The 27,446-nt window shown below is 36.6% G+C and overlaps 1 protein-coding gene across 1 annotated transcript in view; it reads left to right on the plus strand.

Moving 5' to 3' along the window:
* The window catches only part of LOC106469313 (multidrug resistance-associated protein 1-like), a 115,056-nt gene that overhangs the window by 33,255 nt on the left and 54,355 nt on the right, over positions 1-27,446 (plus strand). Inside the window, exons 7-9 of the mRNA XM_022397800.1 lie at positions 1,331-1,457; positions 17,469-17,570; positions 24,346-24,492. Coding sequence (XP_022253508.1) covers positions 1,331-1,457; positions 17,469-17,570; positions 24,346-24,492 — 376 coding nt within the window. The remainder of the gene's footprint in view (positions 1-1,330; positions 1,458-17,468; positions 17,571-24,345; positions 24,493-27,446) is intronic.

Here is a 27,446-nt window from a genome sequence, read left to right on the forward strand (position 1 = left end):
GTTGTACCTATAGAAATCTTAAATACAAGTCTAAAGAGGTTATACTTTCATTGTACAAGTCACTGGTTAGGCCACATTTGGAATATTGTGTTCAGTCTTGGGCTTCTTACCTTAGGATAGACATTGAATTGTTGGAAAGGGTTCAGAGAAGGGTTACTAGAATGGTGCCTGGGATGGAGTGGTTGTCATATGATGAGAGGCTGAAATCTTTGAAATTATTTGCTCTTGAAAAAAAGAAGATTTAGGGGGGATCTGATTGAGGTGTTTGAGATTGTAAAGGGAATTGATAGTGTTGATGTATCATCTTTTTTTATATTTAACAAAGAGAATAGTAGGACTAGGGGATACTAATATAAATTTGGGCAAGGTAAGAGTCATCTTCAGCTAAGACAGTTTTATTTTTCTAACAGGGTGGTTGGCCTTTAGAATGGGTGTTTTTGAGATGTTGTAGAGGCAATAAATTTAAGTGAGTTTAAGAGAAAGCTTCATAAGTATATGAAATATACTCGAAATATTTGTTAGTTACATGTGTAATTATCAAAAGTCAAACATGAGAAATTTTGATGGTGTATCCTCCAGTTTTTTTCTTTCTAGAATGACTGTAGATTGTAACTCAAAACTGGATTTGTTTACCCTAAATATTTTATGGTTGTAACATTTTATAAATTCTTTTATACTTAATTTTATTGTTTTATTGCCCTTTTGAATGGTATATAACTAAAACACTCACCGAGTGTTTAGCCCAATCTACTGTATTTAATTATTCATGGGTTTGCACATGTTCAATGTCAGTCCTTGCTGAAATTTATGACTTAAATTTTTACAGTCATGCTTCTGGTATACTAAATGTTTTTTATTTATTTAAATAATGCACCTAAGAACATAGAATAATAATTTATATGTAACATCATCTGCTTGAATTATTAACATGTACTATGTAATCAGCTATTGTAATATAGAGATGAAGAAAATGCATATTAGAATTTTGTCTTTAACATTATTTGCCTCAAGCAGGACTATAATCCATAATCAACTATTGTAGTACTTGAATCAAAGGTCAGTCTCCCTTTTGACCTTACCTGTTTGAACAACTGTTTAAACGATTCAAAAAAAATCTATTATTATATTACATAGAAACAAAGTGTGGTGTTACTTGTGCTTTACCAACTTAAAATACTGATAAACTGTTTATAACTATGAATATTTTATATAGGAGGATAGGTTAAACTTTGGAATAAGCAGTTGACATTATTTTTGTTCTATTTAGATTTAAATTTTTAGAGGTCGTATGTATATATATGTGTGTGTGTGTGTGTAACAAATATTGCAGATGGCTCGCTATTCGTCTAGACTTCTTGAGCTCAATCATTGTATTAGCAGCATCACTTCTAGCTGTATTTGGAAGAGACAGTTTGAACCCAGGGATCGTAGGATTGTCTCTGTCTTATGCTCTGAATGTAAGTATTACTATTGTGACTGCATAAACCTTTGTTAGTAATTGCATGATTTTATAGTAGGAGTCTGTTTAATGTGTCAAATGGGTAATATAATTGTATTCTGAAAATAAAAACATTATACATAAAGACTCATACTCAAGATCTCTTTATCATTCCTTTCTTATTGCCAACTTGGAAATAGTTTATTTTTAACAAAATATTTGTATCATAGTGAAAATTGTAATTAATAAAAATATATAAAAATTATTCAAAATGACATAGAGCATTATTTATTTTGGTCCAACCATATCAGAATACAACCAATAATGACATTTCAGACATGGGTAATCACTATAGTCCTAATTTAGAATGATACATTTTCTCTGTTGCTGTTTCAGCTTCATCATTGAGTTCAGTAAAATGCAGATATGGTGTTATAAATCCAGTTGTGCTTTACAAACATTCCAGTAATTCAAACTAGCACTTGATCAAAACCTGTTGTCGAATGTTTGTTGTTTTTTTAGTCATGGGGGCATTATAACATTATAATCAAGAGTAGCCCAAGAGTTGATGGTGGGTGGTGTTGACTATCTGCCTTCCCTCTAGTCTAGCACGTCAAAAATTAAGGATAGCTAGCACAAATAGCCCTTTAGGGGCTTTGAGCAAAATTCATCACACCAACTGACCATCTTTTAGAAATCCAAATATATATTGCTTTCATATAAGTTCATGTTGTTGACCCCTTTTGACTCAACCAGAATGTAAATTTATAGTTTATATTTATAAATTAGCATAGAATGTTAGTAGTAATTAAAAAACCTTAAGAAGGTAAATAGTTAAATAAATTAAATGACATTTTTGCATGTGTACACTCTGTTGACAATGTCAGAGTTCAGAAAGAGAGTGATAAAACCCCAGTTAGTGTGCTTTAACTTGCAGCTTTGTGGGAAATCTGTGTGCTAGAGTATACCATAGATAGTGGAGAAATTTTGGTGCTGCGACTGAGAATATTGCTGTTGGGGAGGTTTTTCCTCTTTCTGATTGTGTGTATGACTAGTTAACTCCCCATAAGTACCCCAAGTCTGTGTTTGCGTAGAAGATGTATGAGTTGGGGGAGATCATGTCAAGAGCTGAGGCAAAGCAGCATGCAAATAAAGTAACTAGACCTTAAGGGAAGTCTTCCCCTGGAATTTGGACCTAGAAGCCACCACCCTTCAGCCACAAGCACAGGAAAGAGAACAGGTTCCATCTGGTTAACCCAGAAAGACCAACAAAGTCATTTCCATGAGGCTAATCCTTGGAAATAGTGGAGCCCAAATAACTGAGGATAATTGGGATGAAGTGCAGCCCGAGGCATCTAAGATGAAGAGGGGTGGGGCAGTCTTTAAAGAAACCTTAGGTACTTGTCAACTATAGGAGAGTGAGAAGTAAGGAGAAAAGTGAAGTGCCATTGGTGAGTGAATTCCACCAACATGAGTTGTTTTGCCACTAGGTGATACAGTGGATATTTGTTGAGAAAATTGGTGGTCAGTGGAGTAGTGAAGAGCCTCTCTATGCTGGGAAGCATACTGCCAAGTCAAGGATCGGACATAATGTACTGCTGCAAGATAATAGTCACCAGCAGGTTAGATGCTGGGCAATCATGCAAAAAAAAAAGATAAATGATTAGCAGGACAGTAGGGAGCTCCCAGGCCTACCAAGAGTCTCAAGTGAGATGCCATTGGTGAATGAGATCCATCAAAAGGAACTCTTTTTGTCAAAGGCAGGTGCTCACAGGTGAGGAGGATGAAAATCTGGTGCAAGCCAGGGAACCTTTCCATGAAGGTAGTACTGTAGATCTGGCCAGCAGATACGGACAATTGGAACTTTATGATAATAGCAGGGTCAAAACTGTTTTTAGCATTCAAAATGGTTTTGAGTCCCGAGTCAGCCTGTGTAACACTGGAAACTTTGAGAGGCTTATGAAGCTTATACTTAAAAGGCTGCAATTGGAGAGATGCCTAGTATATGTGGATGATGTCTTGCCATGTAGCCAAACATTCAAGCCTGCTGTTGTGAGCCAGTCCATTATTTTGCAGCAGATTAGAATACCTCAATTAAAATTGAAACCCTGTGAATATGCACTAATATACACAAGTAGAATTTCTTGGTCGTATAGTAGGTATAGTTTGAAGAGACTTTGCCTAGATAATGGTTGCATAAGGCTGGCTCCAACCCATGACAAGAAGTTCAAAGTTTCCTTGGTTTCGTCTCCTTTGAATGATGTTTTATCATGAATTTCTCCTTTACTTGAAGCATGTTTTTGTGGAAGCTTCTGACAGGATTTTGAGTTGTTATTGGGTACTGGTGTCAGTGATAGTAAAAATGGAACAGTACTGCTGCTTCTGCATAATGGGGCTGATTGATTGATAGCATATGCAGCTATACTCCCACATCTAAGGAATGCTGATACTGCACAAATTAAAAATAACTGCTTGCAGCTGTAGTCTTCATTAAGTACTATCAACATTACTTGTGTGGCAATAAGTTTACCCTCTGTGTGAATCATACATCACTAGAGTAACTAATAAATCAATTGTTGAATTAAACAACATGTACCCACATCTATAAGAAATAAGAGTGTGAAAGAAAATAATTTACCATGTCGCTCCTTTGAAACAAAAGTTCTACTGCCAAAATGTGAAACAGCAATTGGTCAGCATTTACTAGTGAACCCAACTTTTGCTGACAACTACATGGATAGCAGGTTTAAAATTATTGCAAATGGTCTGTCAACCTTTCATCTCTATATTTTGGAAGCCACCTTTATTAAAACATATAAACCTGTCCTTTGCTGCCAAAAAAAATTCCTATACAATCTACACATCCTTCAGTAGGTCTGTGACATTTCCTGATTGACTTAAGGACATGCCAATCAGTGATTGCCTTACTGGCCTATGTTGATCTGACTGAGTGTGTAAAGAAAATAATTTACCATGATGCTCTTTAAAACAGAAGTTCTACAGCCAATCTTAAGATCTTTGCAAGAACTCAGCTAACAGGTGTTTCCGCATATAAAAGCTATCTTCAAGTTTATCTATATTTGTTCAAAAAGCCAGATGAGGAAGCACCTGAATGTGATTTCTGCCCAGTGCTCTGAATGTCAAAGTGAAGAAATTCAACCAAGCGTGGGTAAACGGCGGGAGTAACTATGACTCTCTTAATGGGAGGAGACCCAAACTATCCTAGGATGGGGCGGAACCGACCATTTGAGCCATTAACATTGCACACACTGTCCTTTGGAGGTACCTCCTCGTGGTACGGCTGGATACAGTCAAGTCCTATAACCAAAACCTCCAACCGTGAAGGAGAACACAAAAAATTTGTGTAGTGGCTCCGCCAACCACTACACGTCCAATAGCAGGGGATGATATCTCCAGGTTGGGAAGGTAAACCCCTCAAACCCATATAGTGGCCTCGCCAACCACTATATGTCCAATGGCAGGGGAAGTTATCTCCAGGTTGGGAAGGGAAACCCATTAAACCCGTATGGTGGCCTCGCCAACCACTATATGTCCAATGGCAGGGGAAGTCATCCTCAGGTTGGGAAGAGAAACCCATCAAACCCGTATAGTGGCCTCGCCAACCACTATATGACCAATAGTAGGGGAAGTTATCTCCAAGATGGGAAGGGAAACCCATCAAACCCATATGGTGGCCTTGCCAACCACTATATGTCCAATGGCAGAGGAAGTCATCCCCAGGTTGGGAAGGAAAACCCGTCAAACCGGACAATGACATCTGTCCAGTGCTGAATATCAAAGTGAAGAAATTCGGATGCACGGGCAATGGCAGATGTATGACCCCCTGAATCTGTGATGATTCAAACTGGCATCTATTGACATTGTCGACCCTGACATTAAAATGGGTAATTTTTATATATCGGTAGCCAAATGCCTCGTCATCTAATTAGTGAAGCGCAAGGAGAGATTAACGAGATTCCCACTGTTCCTATCTACTATCTAGCGAAACCACAGCCAAGGGAACGGGCTTGGAGAAATCAGCGTGGAAAGAAAATAATTTACTATGTTGCTCCTTTAAAACAAAAGTTCTACTGCCAATCTTAAGATCTGTGCAAGAACTCGGCTAACAGATGTTTCTACATATAAAAGCTATCTTCAAGTTTATCTATATTTGTTCAAAAAGCCAGATGAGGAAGCACCTGAAGAGGTACCAGAAAGCTCAGTGGTATGCAGACACTGATGACATTCTCCTAATCATTATAATTGGGATTAACTGCTATAAAAGCAGCTAGGTCAAGAAACCAATGACTGAAGGGGCTGTGCAACCTTTGTTTTCCAAGCTGTCAGGTGGTGTTGTCAGGCAAAATGTATTTAGCAGTCATTTGGTTTAAAATTCAGTGACTGAAAGGAAGTGACTTTTCATGCTTTCTCAACAGTTTTGGTGATATTTCATTATATAATGTATACATTTCTTTATCTTTATGTGACATCTACTTGATTATCACATTTAGAACAATTATTTGGTCAGGAAATCAAGAAATAAAAGGGTGTTGTGACCCTTGCTTTTCTCGCTAGCAAGTGGTTTAGTCTAACAATATGTGTAATTGGCATTTAGTGATGATCAAAGAATCACTTCACTTCAAACTGGAACAGTTGTTTGGTAGAAAAAATGAGAAAAGGCTGCAAGACCCTTAGTTTTCTAAGCAATCAAGTGATTTTCCTATTTCAAAATGGTACTCCATTGTCTTGTGAAAATTGCTCGACCTTATGTAAGTACCAGCTGTTTTCTTGAACAGGCCACAGTGTGCTCAAGAGAAAGTCTCACATGTGCACTTAAATGTTTGACTCCTCCATGGACATTGAGGGGACTGTGTTCTCTAAAAGTGCAGAAAGTGTATTGGATTACTACAAATTTCAGTTCAGTAGATTTTATTTCATTGAGATTACTTATGTTTACTTTTTTGTGAAGCCAACCAAAATATGTAAATTGACATATATAAGGCAATACAGTATCTTGACAGTCAACAGTTTGCAGCCATTCTAGACAATAAATCCTCATTTATTGTGTACTATTGTTTAACGACTGTGTATTTCAAAGTGTTTTGATGTACAAAGTAGTGATAGGATGAATATTAATTCTGGCATTTGTAATTTTGGCTGAATAGCATAGTTCAGTAATTATTTGTTCATGAGGCCAAAAAACACTTATGAGTTTCACCACTCACAGATGGTAGCACGTTACTGAACTTGACTCCTGACAGGTAGCTCACTGAAATGGCCCTTGTAGATTATTGTGGTTAAGAGCACACACACACACACCTCAGTGTGTGGAAGTTAGAAACATGTGTATGACAGTACACATTTCATATATGCATGTGAGGTTTAGTATACATACTGTACATACGAAACTTTACATAAAGTCATTCCTAAGTATTGCACAACATAAAATGAATCAGTCACTGAGTAGGTAACCATTAAATGAAAATATGATCAGAAAGTCAAACCTCAAGGTTAATATTGTTACTAACCTGTAAAGCATTTTTTGAAGAAACTGTATGTCTGTTGTTTTCATTTATGTAGGTGTAGGAATGTTTCAGGTTTGACATTGAAACATTTGACAGGTAATGGATTATATGGAAAAAAGATGAAAAATAATAGCTTGACTCACACCACACATGCCAGAAAACACTGATCTGAATTTTGCAAATGTTGCCCAGAAATATTTCAGTTAGTTCGAACTCGTATGTGAGTTGATAAGGTGCTGTCATTTATGGAAAGTAAAATTCATAAACAGTATACCACAGTCATATACCATAAAAAATGTAATCTTGGTTTACCCAATGTTTTATCTCATTATGTTGGAATACTTTCATCATCCAGGTTAAAATATCCAAATGTACACAGTTTTATGATATATTTTTAACATTTTCCAGTACAAAGCCAGTAATATTGCATGTAGCACCAGAAATAAGAAGTGACATGGCCGTAGTGAGGTGTGGTTACTATCTTCTGTGATGATCTTGTATCTGAAGAAAGTTGAAAGGGAGCTGAGATAATGATGTTAATGAATTTCCACAGTGACAAAAATTAGGCTAGCATATGTGTGTGTGGCATTTAGTCTGTTTTGGGTACCTTATCTGTCTTGCTCCACCTTTTTTTTTTTTTGTATGGAACCCATGATCTGTTTTTTATAACAAACAAATGGCAATAGATGTAATGAAGCAGGGTTCCAGGGTGGCTGAGATTTAGGACAAGCCTGAGACTTAGATATGCCTGCATCAACCATGCTGTCCCCAAGTAGTAGGGTTTATGTTCTACAGGTAACTTGAGCACGAACATACATAAGATTGTAGACATGGAGCTTGACCACAGGTTTATTTTTGAAGTTTCACACACTGATCCTGAAGGGAATTTTAGAACTGATTATTCCTTACTCTGGTGCACAAGAGACTTGGATCTGCTAATTGGCCATTAGACATATTTTCTTACAGGGACGATAGCTGTTACTTGATGTTTTGAGATATAACAGCTGTCTTTTTTTTATCTGCAAATTGGGTCTGGGACCTCCATGCCACTATGCTACAACACATACAGTTCTAGGTCTTCTGCTCTCTATGTATTGCTAAAACATTTTCATGATCAGTGCACCAGTCTATATACCCCACCAATTTTGTACCATTTATGAACATGTACGTATCATGTGACTACTCTCCACCAATAGTATTGCACCACCTATATTGGTGCTGGCTCCAAAATAAGAACACTGGCAGTGGGAAGTGCATGAAAGGAGGTATATATCGGAAATACATTTTCAGTGTAAGAAAAAATGTTAACTTCTGATACATTAGAAAGGTGTAGGAGCCGGAGTAGGTGCACAACACTGAAACCAAACAGAAAGTTACTGCACAGAATGAACAGGTGTACATGGAGATGAAAACGAAGCACACTTGTGCAGTACAGCGCTACTTCTGTAACAGGTATGCTCTTCACCCTTGAAGTAGGAAATTAATCTGATATGGGTAGTGAAAAAAGAAAGGATGTGCACAAGTGCAATTTGTTTTGAGAGATGAAATCTATAGTAAAATATAAACAGAATAAGCTGTGTACATGCACAACTTCAACCAGAAAGATGAGGTTCCATAACTCATCCTCCGCATTAGGATATTGAGGATTTAAAAAATATTGTAACTAAATGTAATATATGCCAACATAAATACAGTGGCTAGGGCATGTGGACCATATTATGTATACTCATCAATTCTAACTGTAAGTAAACAGAAGGTCATACATCAAGCAACTGGAATTGCGAAGAGGAAGTTAGCACTTAGCCGAAACTAGATAAACTCCCAAAATAGCCATAGGAGCAAGAAGTACAACAAACAAAACCCGGCTTTATGGGGGTCGTGAAGTTGCCTCAACTCAACTGTAAAAACAGAGTAACATTTGTAACCATTATTATGAGCAGAAATCATAAATCACTCGACCATAAATGCAGAAACATCCTTCATCCAGAATTACAAGGAGGGTATGGAACATTTGCTCAACCATAGGAACAGTGTACGTACATCCTGTAGCTGGTATTACAAGGCAAAGTGCCCCAAACTCGGTCGTAGGAGCAGGGAAAGAACCTCTTGCAACCAGAACTAACGAGAAGAAAGGCCTCTAATAAACACAGCCGTAGGAACAGTGTAGTGTCATCCTGAACCTGATATTATAAGGAGGATCCTTTGTAGGCTGGACCTGCTTCAACCTACATATGTCCATCTGAGATATAACATCCAGGGAAAGTTGAAGGAGGGAAACCAGCTTTGCCCTCTTCTCACTGATTGGATAATCATCAGCAGGTATGGTAAAGTAAACTTACAAACTCTCTCAGGAGGAAGCCTCCATGGTCCACCACCCCAGCAACTGGGAAGTGGTAAGGACTCCTGTGCTCCTCTGGAAGAAAAAAGAGGGGCGACTATACACAGTGTGGAGTCTTGAGAAACATCACACCAGAGAAAGTGAAATGGGTGTCTGCAATTCCCTATTTTGGAAAGCAGACTGACCCCCAACTTATTTATTCAAGGGGTGGGCAGAAATCCCTTCTGCCTTGCTCATGAAGTCCATGAGTAACAATTGAACATTGAGTGAAATTTACTGATATCTGGAAATATATATATATATATATAGTGCTTTTTATTTTTATTAAAAAAAAGTGTCAGTACTCATATATATATAAGAAATTAAGAGATGAATACATACTGAATTACCATTTTATAGAAAATTCCAAATTTTCATGATGTTCACATCTGACGCAATATCCCGACTTCATTCCTTGCTTTTGGTGTCTACTGCTAAGTGAGGAGCAACCATGACTCTACATATTTTTTGGGGTTAAAGCGTGGAGGGGGTGGTCCAACAATTTTAATAAACAAAACGGTTTTTGTCATCAACAAAGCTCTGGTTGGGGTGACAATCAAATTCATCTGCAAAACCCCTTGTTCACATTCACTGGAAGAAATGGGAATAGTACTCAGAGCATGTTTCAAATGCTGCAATTTTTCCGAAACCATATTTTCAATAAAATACTAAAGAAATTCACGAATCGTATCTCTTTCATTTAGCTGAAGTCTTATTGATAATTTCCTGATCTTCATCGCGAATGTTAAATGAGCATTAACGTTTTCAGGCCAATGTATTTTATCAAGCATGTGTGCACACTGTGCTATATCGCCATCTTAACTATCAAGCAACCTATTTGCAATCAATTTTTCAAGGTTCTTTAAAAAGCTTCTGGATTAATTGGAGGATTCTTTTTGCAATCTTTGTTGTGAAGTGAAACTCCCTGGAAGTGAAGATTTTTTTGGTGGCATTCTTATAACATGGGCCTGAAATCATTCGTCTTCAAGAATTTGTACAAGAGATTTTATCTTTTGATCCACAGTGTACAAGTCTTTATCGTTTTCTTGTAAGTCCAAACTCCATTCAGATAATTCTTGGAGAGCATCACACATCAATCCTAGATACAATAGAAATTCTGTGTTTTTAATTTTTCGCTGTAAGCCCTCATATGCACATTGCTTTTTTTTGTCACTTGTTGAATTATGCTTTGCTTCTTTGAAATGTTGCACTAATGCTTTGTAGTTTTCCCAAACAGCTGAAACTGGCCGAAAACTAGATGCCACCCATCAAGTGCTTAAAATTCGGCCAATTTTTAAAAGTTGAATCTCCAGCAAGTTTCAGTTCTCTGCTATTTTTAGGCGATATGTGATACAATACATAAAGTTTATCAATAAGTTATTTAAATATGTTGATCCCTGAGACTGGTTTTACAATGCCACACAATTACAGAAGGAAATTTGTTTTTCATCAGTTTCTTAACTTCACTTTTGCTTCCCAACATTACAGTTGCACCATCACATGCCACACAAAGTGAATAACTTTTTAGGTAATTTTCATTTATTCTATAAGACTGAAGACAATTAAGAAAAGAATCAAATATTTCTTTTGCAGTAACATTTTCAAGTTCAAACAATTCCAAAAATATATTTACCAGTGAGTTCATTCCATTATCTGGGATACAGATTCGAATGTACACTTTAATGTATATTTTTTTACTCAAAGAAGTTGACTCGTTGATTATCAATGAAATTCTACTTTTCGATTTAGTAACTATATTAATTAGTATTTTTTCATTTCAACACTAATGTGATTCACAATGTTAATACAGGCATTCGTTGAGTGAAGGATAAGGCCCATGCCAATTCCATATAGTTTTGTAAATCTATTTCAGATTCAAAATTATCAAATGATTGGTTTTCTTTTGCTACCCAATATGCTGTGTGAAAAATTCTTGTGGTAATCACTTTTCGTGAGATAATGGATTCAAACACACATTTTCAGTGGTCTCTTTCTCAGCTTCAGCCAACAATTTTACTGCAGTTTTATGTTCCTTGGTATCCTTGTGATTGAAAAGTTTTTTCTACAAAGACATAAGATGTTGCTGTCGGCTTTCACCAAAATGTTCTTTCATTGTTGGCCCATTCTTTAGAAACTTTCATTTCTGCCTTCGTTTCTACTCCAAAAGTTCCAATTTTATGGCAAGGTATACAGCCAAGTTTCTTATTCCTAATATTCAGCCAATCATACTTCCTGCAAAAATCAGTTTTTTGATCAGCAGCCAGGCCAGTCATTGTCAGATAGCTTGTGGACATCAGATGGACCAGGAACAGAAACTGTCACTGATGCCATTAATTCCTGTTCTTGGGTCACTTATTCTAGCTTTCTCATTCACAGAAGGTGACAAGAAACTTGTAATTCGTTTCATTTTTACACTGGGGTGTTTGTCAAGATGCAATAAACTCCCGGTTTCAATAAAATCAAAGAACAGTAGAAGAGAAATGCACACCCATTCAAATTGGCATCACCACCTCGACTGAGCATGTTAGACCAAAATGACTTATTCCCGAGACTCACACGCATATTTTTATCTTGGCTAAGAAGGTGCTGTGCGATTAATGACTCCAATCATCTTCATCCACTTTAGGACTTATTTTATTTCAATGAATGTACAGTCCAGACCCACATACCAGTCAACTCAGCTTGTGGTCACCTGTTTCTCAATCCCAAGTGGTCTCTTTGAACTCCGTATTGCGTTCACCTAGGCCAGCTCTCACTTGCCACTGCCCAATTAAAACCTATTAATCAAAGTGAGGCTATTATTATACACCGACTGATAGCAGCCACGTCTTGTAGATGATAAAATTAGGTGACCATTGATGTTTCTTATTAATAGCACACTAATCCTACCTGATGCTTCACACCTCATACTGTACTGATGATCACACATACACGATCAAACAAACAGTATGTTTTCACACTTCTTTAAACTTTGTCATTTGTATCACTTCTAGTTCGGTGTCTCTTTGGTTTTCTTGTGAACAAAAGATTTGTTCAGATGGAAAAATTCACACATTCATTTACATTACTCTTTCTAGTTTTGTCACCTTTCTCTGCATTTTGCAATATCAAAAATGGTGCTGATATACATATATATATATCACTGGGTATGCCACCAGTGGTCTTTTGGAAACACCCCATCTCTACAGTAAGCATTATAATGCAATCAGTAAATAATGTGGGTTTGAGGTAAAGCATATCTGACTAGGCAACACCCACCACAGAGTAGGATTTCATTATCAATGGTTAAAACTAGGGTTGCTGAAAATAAAAACATAAATGAAAGGAAGTGATAAGACTTACCCCAAGGTGAATGGCATGTGTAGAATTACCACGGGAGGGAGATAATATCCAAGAGAAATATACAACCAGATTGTACAGATAATGAGCATTGAAGGTATTGGGAGTATTCCACATTCCAGCCTCAACAATTTCCTCCAAAGTACAGCGTGGGCGGCTAAGGACACAGTGATCTGACGAATTTCATGAAAACAAACGTTGTGGAAACAGCAACCTTTCATGGATAAGTATGAATATGCCAGCCTAACGAGTTGACAAACCCAACTAGTGAGAATGACAGGGGACAGATCACAGGAAATGGAAGGGTTCCCGGGAATGTGAACCCTGAAAGAAGACAGTAACTGTCACATAAAACCAGACAAAGAAGCCAATCAGGATCAGAATGGGAGTACAGGTGGGAAATGGAAGGTTAGGAAATGAGTGTGAAAGCCAAACCACCTTCACAGGCAGCATACGTCTTAGGAAGGAAGGACTGGTCGGGGAGTAGAGGATGTAATTGTTGAAAATCCAAAAATGGGTCTGATGCATGATGGTATACCAAAGCATATTGGTCCAACAAACAAGGGGGGGGGGGGTGGAGCACACCAACACTCAACTGAATTTGGTAAGAATGCATGACTCCAAAGGAGGGAAGTGACAGGGGAAGACAAAACATGGAGAAATGGAAGGTGTTCGACAAGGATGCCATATAACTAGACACCGTCGAATTGGATAAGCTTTTGTCAAACAAACAGATGAAGAATTAAGAAAGATAAAGAACAGAAGGGTGGGAATGATGGAAGCCACGTCAAATAGACCAAAGGCAAAAGGTAGAACAATGCCTTTGATAAACGGCCATGGAAGAAGGTCTGAAAGGAAAGATGCTACATGAAGAGTCAGTTCCTGGGCTGAGGCAATGTACCTGACAAAAGCCATGATTGAAGGCAGAGTTTGGTTATGTCTGAATGAATAATGCTCATTTGAGGTAGACTGATGAGAGAGCAAGACATAGGTAAGTGTAGGGGAGGTTGTACAGGTTGGGGCAGAAGGAACCATAGCTGCAAAGGTCAGTACGGAGCCACAAGAAAGACTAGACACAGTGTCTTCAATTAGGGATATATCTCTGGAGAGGAGTTGAATAAGAGGGTCAGCATATATGTGAAGACCCCTCCAAACATGACTGAATGCATCCACCCTAGAGCTAACAGGTGTGTAATGGGAGACCAAAAGTAAGTTTGGAGTTCCAATGGGTTGATATAAAGTGTTTCCAGCTGAGAACACACCCACAAAAAGACTTGTGGATTGAGGGACCACTCCATGGGGAGAATATTGCTGGAACGAGATAATTGATCTGCAACCAGAATCATAGCATCAGGAACATGGCAAGGTTAGACCACATTGTGGTGACTTTGTGCCCAGAAAAGGAGATCCAGGGTTTGAAAACACAGGCCTGTATTTGGTTCCCTCTTTCTTGATGATATAAGTGACAACAGTAGAGTTGTCAGAGTGGATCATAACCACCCTCCCTTGCAGGAGAGGAAGTGGGACAAAGTTCGATGAACTGCCATAAGGCCAAGAATATGTAGGGCACACTCCTTGACTGACCAGAGACTGGAAATATCCCTAGAGTCTAGGATAGCACTCCGACCTCTAAAGATGCATCTTTCAACAGATGTAACTCTGGAGGAAGTGGAATCCCTACTGTGGTCTGGTTCCTGTCGAGGCACCAAGCTAGGTTGACATTGATAATGGAAGGAAGAGCAGCAGGATGGTCCAAGGGAACCAAGGAGAAGTTCCACAGATTGAGGAGTGTCCCCTGAAGTGAATACATATGAGCTTGACCCATGGGAATGAGAGTCTCCAAGGAAGCCCACATCCCCAAAAGATATAGAACCTCTCAAGCCCTGTGAGAATATGAGGTGAGTGCTTGCTCCATATCCAAAAGAAGAAAAGATTGAGCTTGGCTGAAGCTGCAGTTGAAGAAAAACCCCAAATGAACAAGGTATTGAGTGTGAGTTATAATAGACGTTTCCACCTTGATCATAAAACCCACCCATGCTGCTTTTTGTAGGAGGAGATAAGTGTGATCCCCTGACTGTAAATGGGAAGAAGTGAGCAGGAGCCATTTGTCCATGTAATGATGAGTGTGAAGACTCATTGAGTGAAGGTGTCAGATAAAATTGTGTAACACCTGACAAAACGCATAAGGAGCCAAGGATAGTATGAATGGCATGGCCCTGAACTGGAACACATGACCCTCATGGACAAACCAAAGAAAACAATGTGACTCGGGAGCAATAAGAATGTGAAGATAGGCATCTGTCATGTTGAACTTGATCATCCAATGTCCCAGGGAAAATACCTACTGAAGTGAGATATAGAACTCCATACAGAAGCAAGGGGGAGTGGGTCCAGAAAAGCATTCAACTGGGACAGATTAATGATAGGTCTCCAATCTCCCATCTTCTTGTGGACCACGTTGGTTGAATGAAGAACACCTGCTCAATAGCTTCTTTGTGTAGCAGGTCATGGACAGCCTTGGTAAAACAAGTGAGATATGAAGGAAATGGGAGACTGGAACTGAAGGCAGAGACCTCTTTTATAGGACCCTAGGATCTGTCATTCCCTGGTGGCATTCAGCCAGGGAGGGGGGATGGGAAGGTAAGGGACTATGTGAGGAAGGAGGAGGAAAGGAAATAAGGACAGGTGACTCCTGGGAGGAAGTGATAGGGTGAGATAAATGTGTGGCCAGTGAAGACAAGAAAGAAAGCATGCTAGCCACATCAATCATGGATTCCAGTGAATCAGGATGGCTCCCCAAATATGGTATTGCTTAGAAAGGAGGCCTGAATAGAGGCCAGGGATGAATGTGGGAGATGCATCCCTGCAAGTAAAATATCCCTCCCCAACAACACAGGAGCCAGGTATTGAGGGAAAGGGCACAGGCCAATAAACATCCATAGTGGACCAAAGGAGGGCCCTGAGATCATCTGAAAAATGTTCAGGGGAGTGACTAAAGGCCTTGGAGAATAATTAGAGGGAAGACAGTTAACATAAAAGGGTGGAGGGAAAGTCAAATCCTTGAGAATTGAGCCTGATTAAAAGGAACCAAAGTCCCTGGATTCAGGTCCAACAGGAGGAGTAGAGGATGTAATTGTTGAGAATCCAAAAATGGGTCTGAAGCATGATGGTATATCAAAGCATATTGGTCAACAAACAAGGGGGGGCGGAGCACACCAACACTCAACTGAATTTGGTAAGAAAATCTCTGAGCATGAACTCGTATGTCTGGCAGAGTGGGAAAAATAATAATCAGAATGTGGAATGTTGCCCAATAAGGAAGGGGAGGCATGATTGGTGATAGAGGAAACATGTAAAGTATTACATACCTTCAAGTTGTAAAAAGGGGTTGGAGGTGAAATTTTCTGAATAGATGTATATTGTGACTGACCAAAATAAGAAGGTGCTGGAAAAAGAGAGTCCAAATTTTTTCACTATGATGGTAATTTTCCTCAGAAACATGTTCAGGTTGAAAAGGAGAAGAAATTGCCAGCTGAACATATGACTTTAGTTCCCTGCAAATTAAGGCTTGTACTTCCTCTGCAGATAGTTAAACCTGAGTCCTGGGAAGTCATACCATTTGCGTTTTCAACTGTCAAGGAAATTTCCAATACACTGAACCTCGATTCATGCTAATTACACTTAGAATTCAGAAACAAGAAAAAACTTCAAATGCGAAACCATTAAAACAGTTAAATTCAAACACTAATAAATAAAACTTGAATGAAAGATATTTTTGAAATGACAACAAAGCATAATCAGAAACTGTTGTCACACTCTAAAAAATATGTCTGAACATTGTAGTGCCAATCAAGGAAGTGAGGATTGAGCAGGACTAACAGAGGGGGCTAGCTATGCCAATATAGGTGATGCAGTACTATTGGTGGAGAATAGAGGCATGATATACACATGTTCAGAAATGTCACGAAATTGATGGGGTATATAGACTGATGTGCTGATCACAAAAAGTTTTTAGCAATGCTTCCTATTCTATTTTAATACAATAAGCCAGGTTCTCCCTTGTTATGCAAGGTTTGCATAGTTTCAGTAATATTTAACTTTATCATAACATTCCTTTGCTTTATTTTAACATTGCAGGGTTATTTTTGTAGTTTAACTTTCTCATCTTTTTTTAGCATACACTGGACTAGTAAGAGATACAACTTATCTATAAAAGTTATGTTTGCATAAATTTACCTGATTACATTACGTATTTATATAATACACTAAGTATAAAATATTATTCACATATTACTTGAAGGAACTCTAATTCAGTTGGAAAATATTTTATAACTTTATGCTAAATTACAAAACAACTTTACTCCATTATTCTGTTTTTGGTTTAGTGAATGAAATGTAAAGTTAAATAAAATAACATACTGTTTACAAGGAAACCTTTTTTTATTTATTTATATACCAACAAGTACCCACCGCAGGTATTGAAACCTGATTTTTAGCATTATAAGATATCAGAACAGCCGCTGAACCACCAGAGAGAAAAATACACTTATTTGACAGTATATCTTTTAATATTTGTAAACATGTGAATGAGAATTTGTAAATAAAGAATCAAAACTAATTAGGTCTTTTAGACTTGCAAGTAAATTGTTATCATGTGCAACAATTTTCTTTCGGGTAGATAAATTATTTTCATAAATACAGAATTACTATTATTGTGAACAAAGCTAGGCTTATACTGTGTTTTTTATACATGTATGTAGACATAAAATAGTTGGTACATTTTTGTCAGATTACAGAAGCATTGACCTACTTGATTCGTAAAGCTGCAGATCTAGAGACAAGAATTGTGTCTGTGGAAAGAATTGATGAGTACAATGATCTCCCTGCTGAGGTATTGTTAAAAAGAGAACAGAGGATTTTTTTTTTCTATTTCATAAAACACACACTTTTGTACAGAAAAAATTACATTAAATTAAGTAAATGAATAATTATAATTTTTTGTTTTCAGTATATTTATTTAAATGTTTTTCTTTTAATCTGTTTATTAGAGACTAAGTTTTGTTAGAAAATTAATACTTGTTTTGTTTTTTTTCTATTTGAAGTTCATCTTTTGTCTAAGTGAATTATCTTTCTATATAAAACAAGTTTTCAGTTATTTCATGTGTACTAGAAAGTGGTGAAAATAACAAATATATAGAATAATTAAACATTACATTTATGTTTTAAGAATAATAAGTTATCAAAAATGTTATATTATTAAAAACTAAATTGTTTTAGTCACATTTTTGGCTGTGATTACTTTTAACGGATTTGTTTTATTACATTTGCACAATAATATGATTCGGAGAATTATAAAAACATTTTAAATATAACATTGTGGTAGCATTGTTCTTTCGTTTACTAGTTATTTTAGATTAAAGATGAAATTTTTTCCAATTTTAGTACAGGTAAACTATAACGAATTAGTCTACTTCCTGTTTTCATGTTTCTTAAAGCTTGAATATTTGTACACTATCGTAAAATTATGTAAGTCTACGTTAAAGATAATCTTAACTAATGTAAAACAAGTCAACTTACATGTGCAAAGTAATTCAATAACTGCAATACCAAATATGGATTGAAATACTTCACAATCCAACTATCTGGGAAAAAAATCTTTACACCATTAACTATCTTGTGTGTGTGTTCCAATATGCTACAAACTTTGCATCACATCATTAAACCATTCTAGGTGTTTTACTCCTTATTAAACATGTGAATGTTTTCATTAAGGCCATCAGCTCCCTCTAGCTAACATTTAATTTACAACATTAGAAACACAGCTTATCATACTGCCTCTTCTTGGATTGTGAAATCCCTGAAACATTCTTAATACAATAAATAAAACATTAGATTATCCATTCGGCAAGCTTTTTGGTGGTTTTTACTTTCAAGGCCTATGGGATGATATTTGGTCTCTTGTTTTCATTTGTTGTCCTGCTACTGAGAAAGTTCTTCTTCAATAAATGGTAGAGTAAATCCACTGGTTGCTCCAGCCTTGATAATCCTCTGGAAGTAAACTTGATAGGAACTCCAGGCTCCTTAGCAGGTTGAGTTTCTGCTGAAAAGTTCTCTTCTTGAGTTACCCAGTTGGCCATTCTCACACCAATGTATTCCCAATGCTAACCACAATGTATGATCTTTAACTTGAATAACCTTATCCTTCTGTATTCTGGAAAGGAATGTTTTCAGTACAGCATATGGCCCCTCCCAGCACCAGCACTGTTTAACCTTGGAGCTGATCCTTTCTTTCAGCAGGGATTGTACAACTATACCATGTCATCTTGATAGACTCCATAGCAACTTTTCATTTTACCACTAGCTGGTTTAAGTCATTTTAAAGTAAAGTCATCTATGTCATCATTGGTGTTCCTTAATCCCTATGTATCCTGTTTAAAACTTTTAAGTGACAGTTCTCCAGATAAGAATACAAAAGGTCCAGTAGCACTTTCAGTTCTCTCATGAACATCAGTTATAGTGGTATGTTGCAGGTAGCTTCGTTGCTGTATAACTCAACAATAATAGTGGAAGATTAAGATTCCACATCTTCTGGTGTTCCTCCACATACCTGGCTATTTGATTTAACAAATGTGCTGTTCTTTTTCTTCCTTCTGTCAGAAGATGGATGGTGATATTTTGTTCAAGTCTTTTTAATCCAGAGGATAAGACACACTTCCAAAAATAAACTTGAGCCAGTGTACCATCCCTGAATCGAGTACAGTTCCATAGGCACATCAGATATCAAAACAACTTTACTGCAAGTTCTTTTGTGAGAGTTTCTGCTTTCTGGTTAGGAACAGCATATGCATCTGACCACTTGGTGAAACAGTCCATCACAACCATGATGTAATCTATTCCAACTGTGACTCATGGAAGAAGGCCAAACACATCAACAGTAACTCTTTCCAATGGTGCTTCAACACAGTACTGCTCTATCTGCCCATACTATGTCTTTTGTGGACCTTTCCACTCACAAAATGGTCCATGTGTTTTACACTAATTCTTCCCATACCTCCCCCTGGCACCCAACCCAGTAGAAGCATTCTCATAGTCACTCCAGTGTTTTCTCAACATCTAAGTGTTGGAAGATTATGGAGATGGAGTAATGCATAATGAAAAGACTATAATAATTGCTTCTATCCACTAATAGCTTCCCACTTTTGACATAATAAGCCATATTGTAAGCATAAGAAATCCCACTGTATTTACATTTATGAAGGCACTGTTTGACTTTAGGATCTTTCTGCACTATTCTTGAACTACTGAATAATTGGTTTCAAACTCGAATCTTTTACCTAAGCAGCTTCCAGTTGGGTGTTTGGCCTCACCAGTTCTCCATCACCACCAGTAGATGCCACATATTGGTCTGTATTTGCTGTACTTTAAGTTGGTCGTATTTTCTATCTTGTTCTTCCTTTTCTCACAGTGTTTACACTCTTCATTAACCCATAACCTTCAACATAAAGCATTAATATTTCCATGGTTTCATCCAGGGTGATGTATGATGTCAAAGTTGTTCTTCTGGAGTTTCTGAGACCATCTTGCTATTTGGCCTTCTAGGCTGTCTGTTCAGAACATAAACTTTTGTCCATAAAGATAAAGGGCTCAAACAACACTTAGTAGCTCCTTTCAAGTTGTTCAACACCTTCCTTCTACAGTATTCATTGCCTTGTTACAGTAGGCAATCAAATACTCCTTTCTTTGTTATACTTGTGACAAAACTGTTCCCATTACAAAATATGCCAATAACAGTCAGTTCCTTCTTAAACTTGTATAATGCTTCATCACAATCAGCAGTCCAACAAAAGTTTTTGCTTTTCAAGTAGTTTGTTTAGAGAACGAGCTATGTTAAAGAATAATTTTATAAAATGATAATAGTAAAAGCACAGTCCAAGAAATCTTCTTACCTCATGCAGGTTTTTGGTGTTTGCCAATTCTGAACAGAGTCTTTGATGGACATGTAGACACTTCCTCTCTGCTGATTGTGTCCCAGGAAATATGTCTTTTGACAGAATAATTAACACTTCTTTGGATTCAACCATTCCCAAAACTTCCTTAGTTCATCATAAGCTTTATCCAAAGTCTTCCTATGTACAATTATCTCATCTAAGTATATGATGTTCCAGAGTAGTTCAGACAGAGCAGAGTCCATTAATCATTGGAATTTAACAGGAGCATTACGTATTCCATGTGGTAACAACAAATTGCCACAATCCATTTACTGCAATAAATGCTTTCTCCTTTCTGCTTGCTCTGTTTAACTTGCACTTGCCAATAATGTCTACTCTTGAGCCATTTCGATCCAGATAGAGCATCCAAGATAGAGTCAATCTTTGGCATGGGTAGACATCCTTCTTTGTAACTTCATTTACCTTTTGGTAATCCACACATAAACTTGTCGATCAAACCTTTTTCTTCACAAGTACAATCGATACCCATGGACTAGTACTCAATTCTACCTTGTACCTTCATGGCTTCCATCTCTTTGAAAGCCTTAGCCTGTTTTGTAAGTGGAAGTCATCTGGCTGACATATTGGGGCTGCATCCCCAGTATCAGTGTTAGGAGATATTTTACTTGTTCAGGTTAAACCCTGAAGTCCACTGGAGAAGGTGCCTCAATATTCCTTGAGTAAGTTATATTATCACCATTGCTGATCAGTTGTAGGACCTCAACAGCTCTGGTCAGCCACTCTTTTAAGTGAGATGGTATGCTGTTTTTATGTGTTTGCCATATGACTTCCTACATCTCTTCTCAAAGATGACTGTTTCTGATGTGGAAGTACTACCTGTACAGCCTTGCCTCTTGTGATTCCCCATCTAGCTTTGACTCAAATCTTATGGTTGTTGTATTCATGGCCCTAATGACAATGTCTTTATTCTTCAGATCCACAATAATCCTACCAACCATTAACCCATCAAGACACACTGGAATGTTTGTTTTTATTACAGCCTAGTCACTAAATATACATTTATTTTTAAAAATACCTATTATTTGTATTTCACTTCTAGTTTTCATAGGAAGTTCAACCTCAGTTGTAGTAATTGCCATGTTGTGCATAGGGATTTCTTGGCCATAGTCTGTGAAGTGATTTGAAGCTAACCTATCCTCGCATCCTTGTCTCCACATGAAGTTGGTTCCAAATATCCACTCTTACTCAATGTCAATTGCCCACACATCATGAGATGTATATAAGTCTCTTATAGTAAAGATAACTTCTAACATTCCTTTTGCTGTTACCTTATGTCCACTTGCTGTTTGCATCACTTCATCTTCCTTTTTCATATCTGGAGGTAGTTATCACCTTTAATTACCAAATTGGGTTTAACTATTATAGCTGAAGAACCTGTTTTGATCAACATACTGCGGGGCTTCTCATCAATAGACTCGTTGACTGGTTTCTTTAGATAGTGAATTTCTTATATTACCTGGGAAAATTGGGTATTCTCAGCTAAAATTTTGCCCCAGAATTTTAGCTAGTTCTTATTTTTCAATGTCTGGTTAGCCTTTCGTTTTTCTTTGGTATGGTTGGGCTTGAAAGCTCATCCTTGGAGTAATATCTTCTTTGTGTATTAACAGTTTTCAATTTCTCACAGCTTTGCTGTAATGACCAGATTTCCCACATCTCTAACAGTCCTCTTTTTCTGGTATCCTTTGGGGGGAATTCTTATTTCCTACAAGCTTTTGTCTGCAGTTCCTGACAATATGCCCATTCAAGGTATATTTAAAACACTTGTTACATTGTTATTTATTTCCACCATTCTATATAACTAGTCTTCTAACTAATCCTTTTAGTTATTCTAAACTGTCATCAGTGTGAATTAATGATTCTTTATTATTAACATGATGATTTCTTAACTTCAAGATGGTATCTTTAGTTGTTTATCTGTAACCTTAATGAATTCTAGTTCCTTCATCATCAGCACAGCTTCCTTTAAGGATGTGTGCTTGCTTTGCTTCAGCCTCATTGTCATATCTTCATCATTTATGAGGTCTGTAAATCAGTTACATGCCAATAAATCCATCATTTCATGAGAAACATCTGGTAAGATAACTGGGCAAACATTTCAAAAATCTTCTTCAAGTTAAGCTAAGATCTTTTCCTTCCCCCTGTACTGTATTCTGAAACTTTTCTCTGGATATTTATTTTCTGATGTGACACTCTGAACCTCTTGGATAAAATGGCTACCAAAACTTTTATTATTGTTATGGCTTTTAGTTTAAAGGTTGCTTAATGTTGTTAAAGCTAGTTCTTTTAAACTAGCGTCAAGGTAAATAGCTTGTTCACTCTGTAAATACCTAAAACTGAGCCTTGTATTACTCCCATAGTACCTTCCTATCACAATCCATTGGTTTCTTCATTAGCCAGTGTTAGATTACTCAGCTAAATTTGGGAAATTGATTGGTTAGTATCATGGCTGGAGTAGCCCAAGAAGATCTTTCAGTAACAGGTGGTACAGTAGTAGTGGTAATAGGTGTAAACCAAATAAGTTCTCCTATTTCATATTTTGTAGTAGATGGTATTTTAGGCTGAAGCTCTTAGCCATTGCAGAAAGAGGTGTGGGTGGTTTAGTCTTTGTGTTTAATAATTTGTTATCTAGGTGCTTTATTCTCTTACTGATGTAGTTTTCTACCTCAATGATGCTACTTCTTCAATTTTGTCATTACAGATTATATGTGCTTCTTCAGTCTTGTTGTTGCAATCTCTCTGTACATCTTCAATAGTTTCATTGATCTTGTTTTCAATCACATTTATTTTAACTTTTACTACTTTAAATAATTCGTTTCTTTCATTTATCTCCTTTCTTACCTTTTAGTCTTCATTTCACATCATTTCACATTCAAATTTTCTGTCCCGTTTTTCCTGGTCTTATTTATATACTCTGTTTCTGTTTGATCTTCTTTCCATTATTTTACCATGTCTAGCAAGTTTCCTATCTCAGTTTGTACTCTATCATGTTTTTTAATGAGTTAAGAAAAAGCTTAGTCAAAGTATTATTTTGACCAAAGTATCCCATTTTCTGACACCAATTGTAGCATGTTCTTTCTTTTATTGGTGCGTCCCTTTAAATTATATGGTGAAAATAATTGAAAGTCCAGTCCACGTAAATTATAATGAATTGCTTTATTTCTTTCTTTCTACAAGCTTGAACACTTCTACACTGTTATAAATCCTTGTAAGCCTACCTTACATTACAAAATACGTCATAACTAACGTAATATAACTCAACTTACTTTTACAAAGTAACTCTATAACAGTATAAGCACGATAGGAAGCACATATCCAAATGCCTCACGAAAACACACTAAGTGATTCAATTCTCTCTCTCTCTCATGAAAAACTACAATCTTAATTAACAATCTCATATATATATAATATACTTTGAAATATGCTAGAAGACTTTATCACACATTATGATTTTATAGGTGTTCTAGGCCTATCTTATTAAACCTTTATATCTGAATGTTATCAATAAGATCCGCAGCTTCCTCAAGCCAACATTTAAATTACAATATTAAAGATATAGTTATAACAATATAAAATTTCAATTTTCTTTGAAATGGTTAAGATGTAAAAGTTAATTATAATAAAATTTTTCACCAACATCCTTGGCTACATTTTTTCTAGGCAGAATGGGAAAATCAAGAAAAAAAACCAAGACAGCCGTGGCCCTCGAAAGGAGTCGTTGAATTTAGAAACTACAGTACAAGATATAGAGAAGGCTTAGATCTAGTGTTAAGAGATGTTGATATTGCTATAAAATCTGGAGAAAAGGTATTTCAAAGTGATGTCGCTGGTTTTTTTAAGTATTTCAACTCATAATGTAACTTTCAATATAATCATGTACCAAGTCATTGATTTTGACAACTCAGTCTCTCTAAAACCATGCACTTGCAAAAATATCAGATCTCATTTCAGATCAGGAATGCTAGATCTTGAACTAAAAAGGGAATCGGACAGATTTAAAAATACCAGATCTGGAGATATCTAGGATTCAATATTATATCATTTATAGGAGAAATAGTTATTAAACCACAGACTGAAATCTTATGTGGACAGTAACGTTGTTAAATGTGATGAATATATTAAGTAAACAACAGTAGTATATAAATAAAAGTAAAGTATTTGATATCCAAAATATAATGACCCACGATAGTGGTTCATAATAAGGAACGCAAAGTTTGTTTATTTGAAGTTAAGAACAAAGCTACTCAAAGGGCTATCTGTTTTTAGCGTTGTAAGTCGGCAGACATTCCGCTGTGCCACTGGAGGTGGGGGGCAGGAACACAAAGAATCCCACATAACCTTAATTGAACCTTTGGGCAAAAAATACCTTAAACAGTAAAGAATCAGTTCAAACAACACTTTAAAACCTTTATATTGACTGATAAGCCTGTACACATATAAAAATGCACAAAAAAGCACACGCGATACTTACAAAGAAAAGAAAATTTCGATCAAAATGGCCGATTGCAATTATTATTTTCCTGCCAGCGTACAGTAAAACCGGCTTGGTATGTTGCACACTAACCTCTTGTAGAATACTAAATAAGGTACTGTGGAGGTCTTAGAGGAATTGAAAAGTCGATCTGTGAATTCTATATTTTACATTAGTTAAAAACATCATAAATCTGGTGTAAACGATATTTTCGTTACCCCTTGAAGTTAGCTTTCTTACAGATATGTTTGTACACTATAAAATCAGTGTACAAACATATCTGTAAGAAAGCTAACTTCACTAGGGAGCCAACCTTTATGTATGACGTGAAGGAGTAAAAAATCAGTAGACATAATGTTTAAATTTTATTACACACATTCGTAGAACACTTACTTTAAAAAGATACGGTATATTTAAAGCGACGTTTTAGGCATATATATATTTTATTTGAAAAGGCTGCTATTTTGTTGGTAAAATTTTATACGCGTTTAGTGGGTTTGTCTTTGTCTAGGCATATAGTTGCCAATTTTTATGCATTATATATATTGAGAATTTAATTACACATAAACTATAAATGCTCACTATATTCTCAAACAAATCCCCATGACAATATTCAGCTGCAGCTTAACATTTTACATCTAGAACTAATGCGATCAAATAGTTAATAGCTACATACAGGATTCGCACTCGTCCTGGAATTAGTTTAATTCCTGTATTTTTGGAATTTCACCCTACCCTGGAAAAGTCCCTGTCTTTTTCATTTACACCTGAAAAATTGAAAGCCCTCCTACATTAAACACTTTACAGTCAAGTGTTTGTTGATATCTAATTCCAACGTGAAGAGTTCGATCATGTGTTTTTAACCATACACACATTTCCAGGTCAGGTGCAATTTATACGAGTCCTCTAGGTTTTAGATGGTGATGTGTTACCATTATGATCATTCATCATAGCGAACGCCACAAATATCATTTTCGATTCCCAGAACGAGTCTTTTTATTGATCGATCTGCAGACATAGCACGTTCGACGCACTCGTCACCAATCGATGCGCTGTCAAGCAGAAGAGTAACCCTACATATCGCCTGAAAATGCTGAGGGTCAAATGTATACTTAACGATGGGTGGCACAAGAAGCCTGAACACTATGTGTTTGAACCGAGATGTGGATAAATAAAATGCAAGATATACTTTGTACATGAAGGCATTTGATATCTCGAACATGGGAGAAGCGGCTTTAAAAAGCCACACTGCTGGCACGAAGCACATGAATTTGTGTTCTACAAGCGGCGGACTGTGTTCATCAGGAGGAATAGAATCTTTTTTTTTTAATAAAAGTGCTATTCAAACTAACTTCACTCATCCACCCCAGCTGACACAGCCACAAGTACATGTATTTCACAGCATTTGTATCAAAGTCGGATTGTTTAAAATTGAAATTCTGTGAACATTGAAAGTTGTTAATTCATACTACTCCTTCAAGTTTCGACTCTTGTTCGGTTGTCAGTCCATTTTTCGCTGAAAATGTTCTCAGACTCAACAGTTGCTAAACAGTTTTCATGTGGTGAGAGGAAATGTGTTTATTTGTGTAATTCTGGAATATTTGAAAATCAATGAACAAAATGGATATGTCTTGCTCTTTGAATTTCATGAAAGCCTAAATCACAAGAACAGAAACAACAACAAAAAAATCAGATGGGTGTCCATGTACGATTTGTGAAGATGACAAGGTCTGAATCAGACTAACAGTGTACAATTAAAAACATCAACAATAATAAATTGTAATACTACTACTACTACTACAACTATAAATATTTATTTTTCATAAAGATAGATAAAATACAGATAAGAGGTTGATTAGAATATACTTCCTGTGTTACTTTTTTTTGCTAACAATACACCTTCAATCATTATAGAAATATTTAAACATGCAAAAGTAAAGAAGCTCCCACGAAGCTTACTTAGGTTATTTGTGGAATACTTCGTTATAACTATAAACATATATTTCTATGAATATAAATATAACTAAACAGAAAACAATGACACCTAATTAGTTCAACCTCTCTTTTAACAGTTACTGGAATTTGGCCTTTGTTATTCCCAAACGCCATTTTATCAAAATCAATTACAAACTTTCTCGGTAGTAGATAGTCCAATCCTAATATGCATTCGTCTTCAATGTCCGCCAAGTATACTTTCTGTATGTCCTTTATGCCCATGAGTTCAATAGTTACCCACCCTGGTCACCACATCCTTGTAGCATGTCCCGTCATACCCTAAAGCTTCTGTGTG

The sequence above is a fragment of the Limulus polyphemus genome, unplaced genomic scaffold, assembly GCF_000517525.1.
Source record: "Limulus polyphemus unplaced genomic scaffold, Limulus_polyphemus-2.1.2 Scaffold3420, whole genome shotgun sequence".
Taxonomy (NCBI): Eukaryota; Metazoa; Arthropoda; class Merostomata; order Xiphosura; family Limulidae; genus Limulus; species Limulus polyphemus.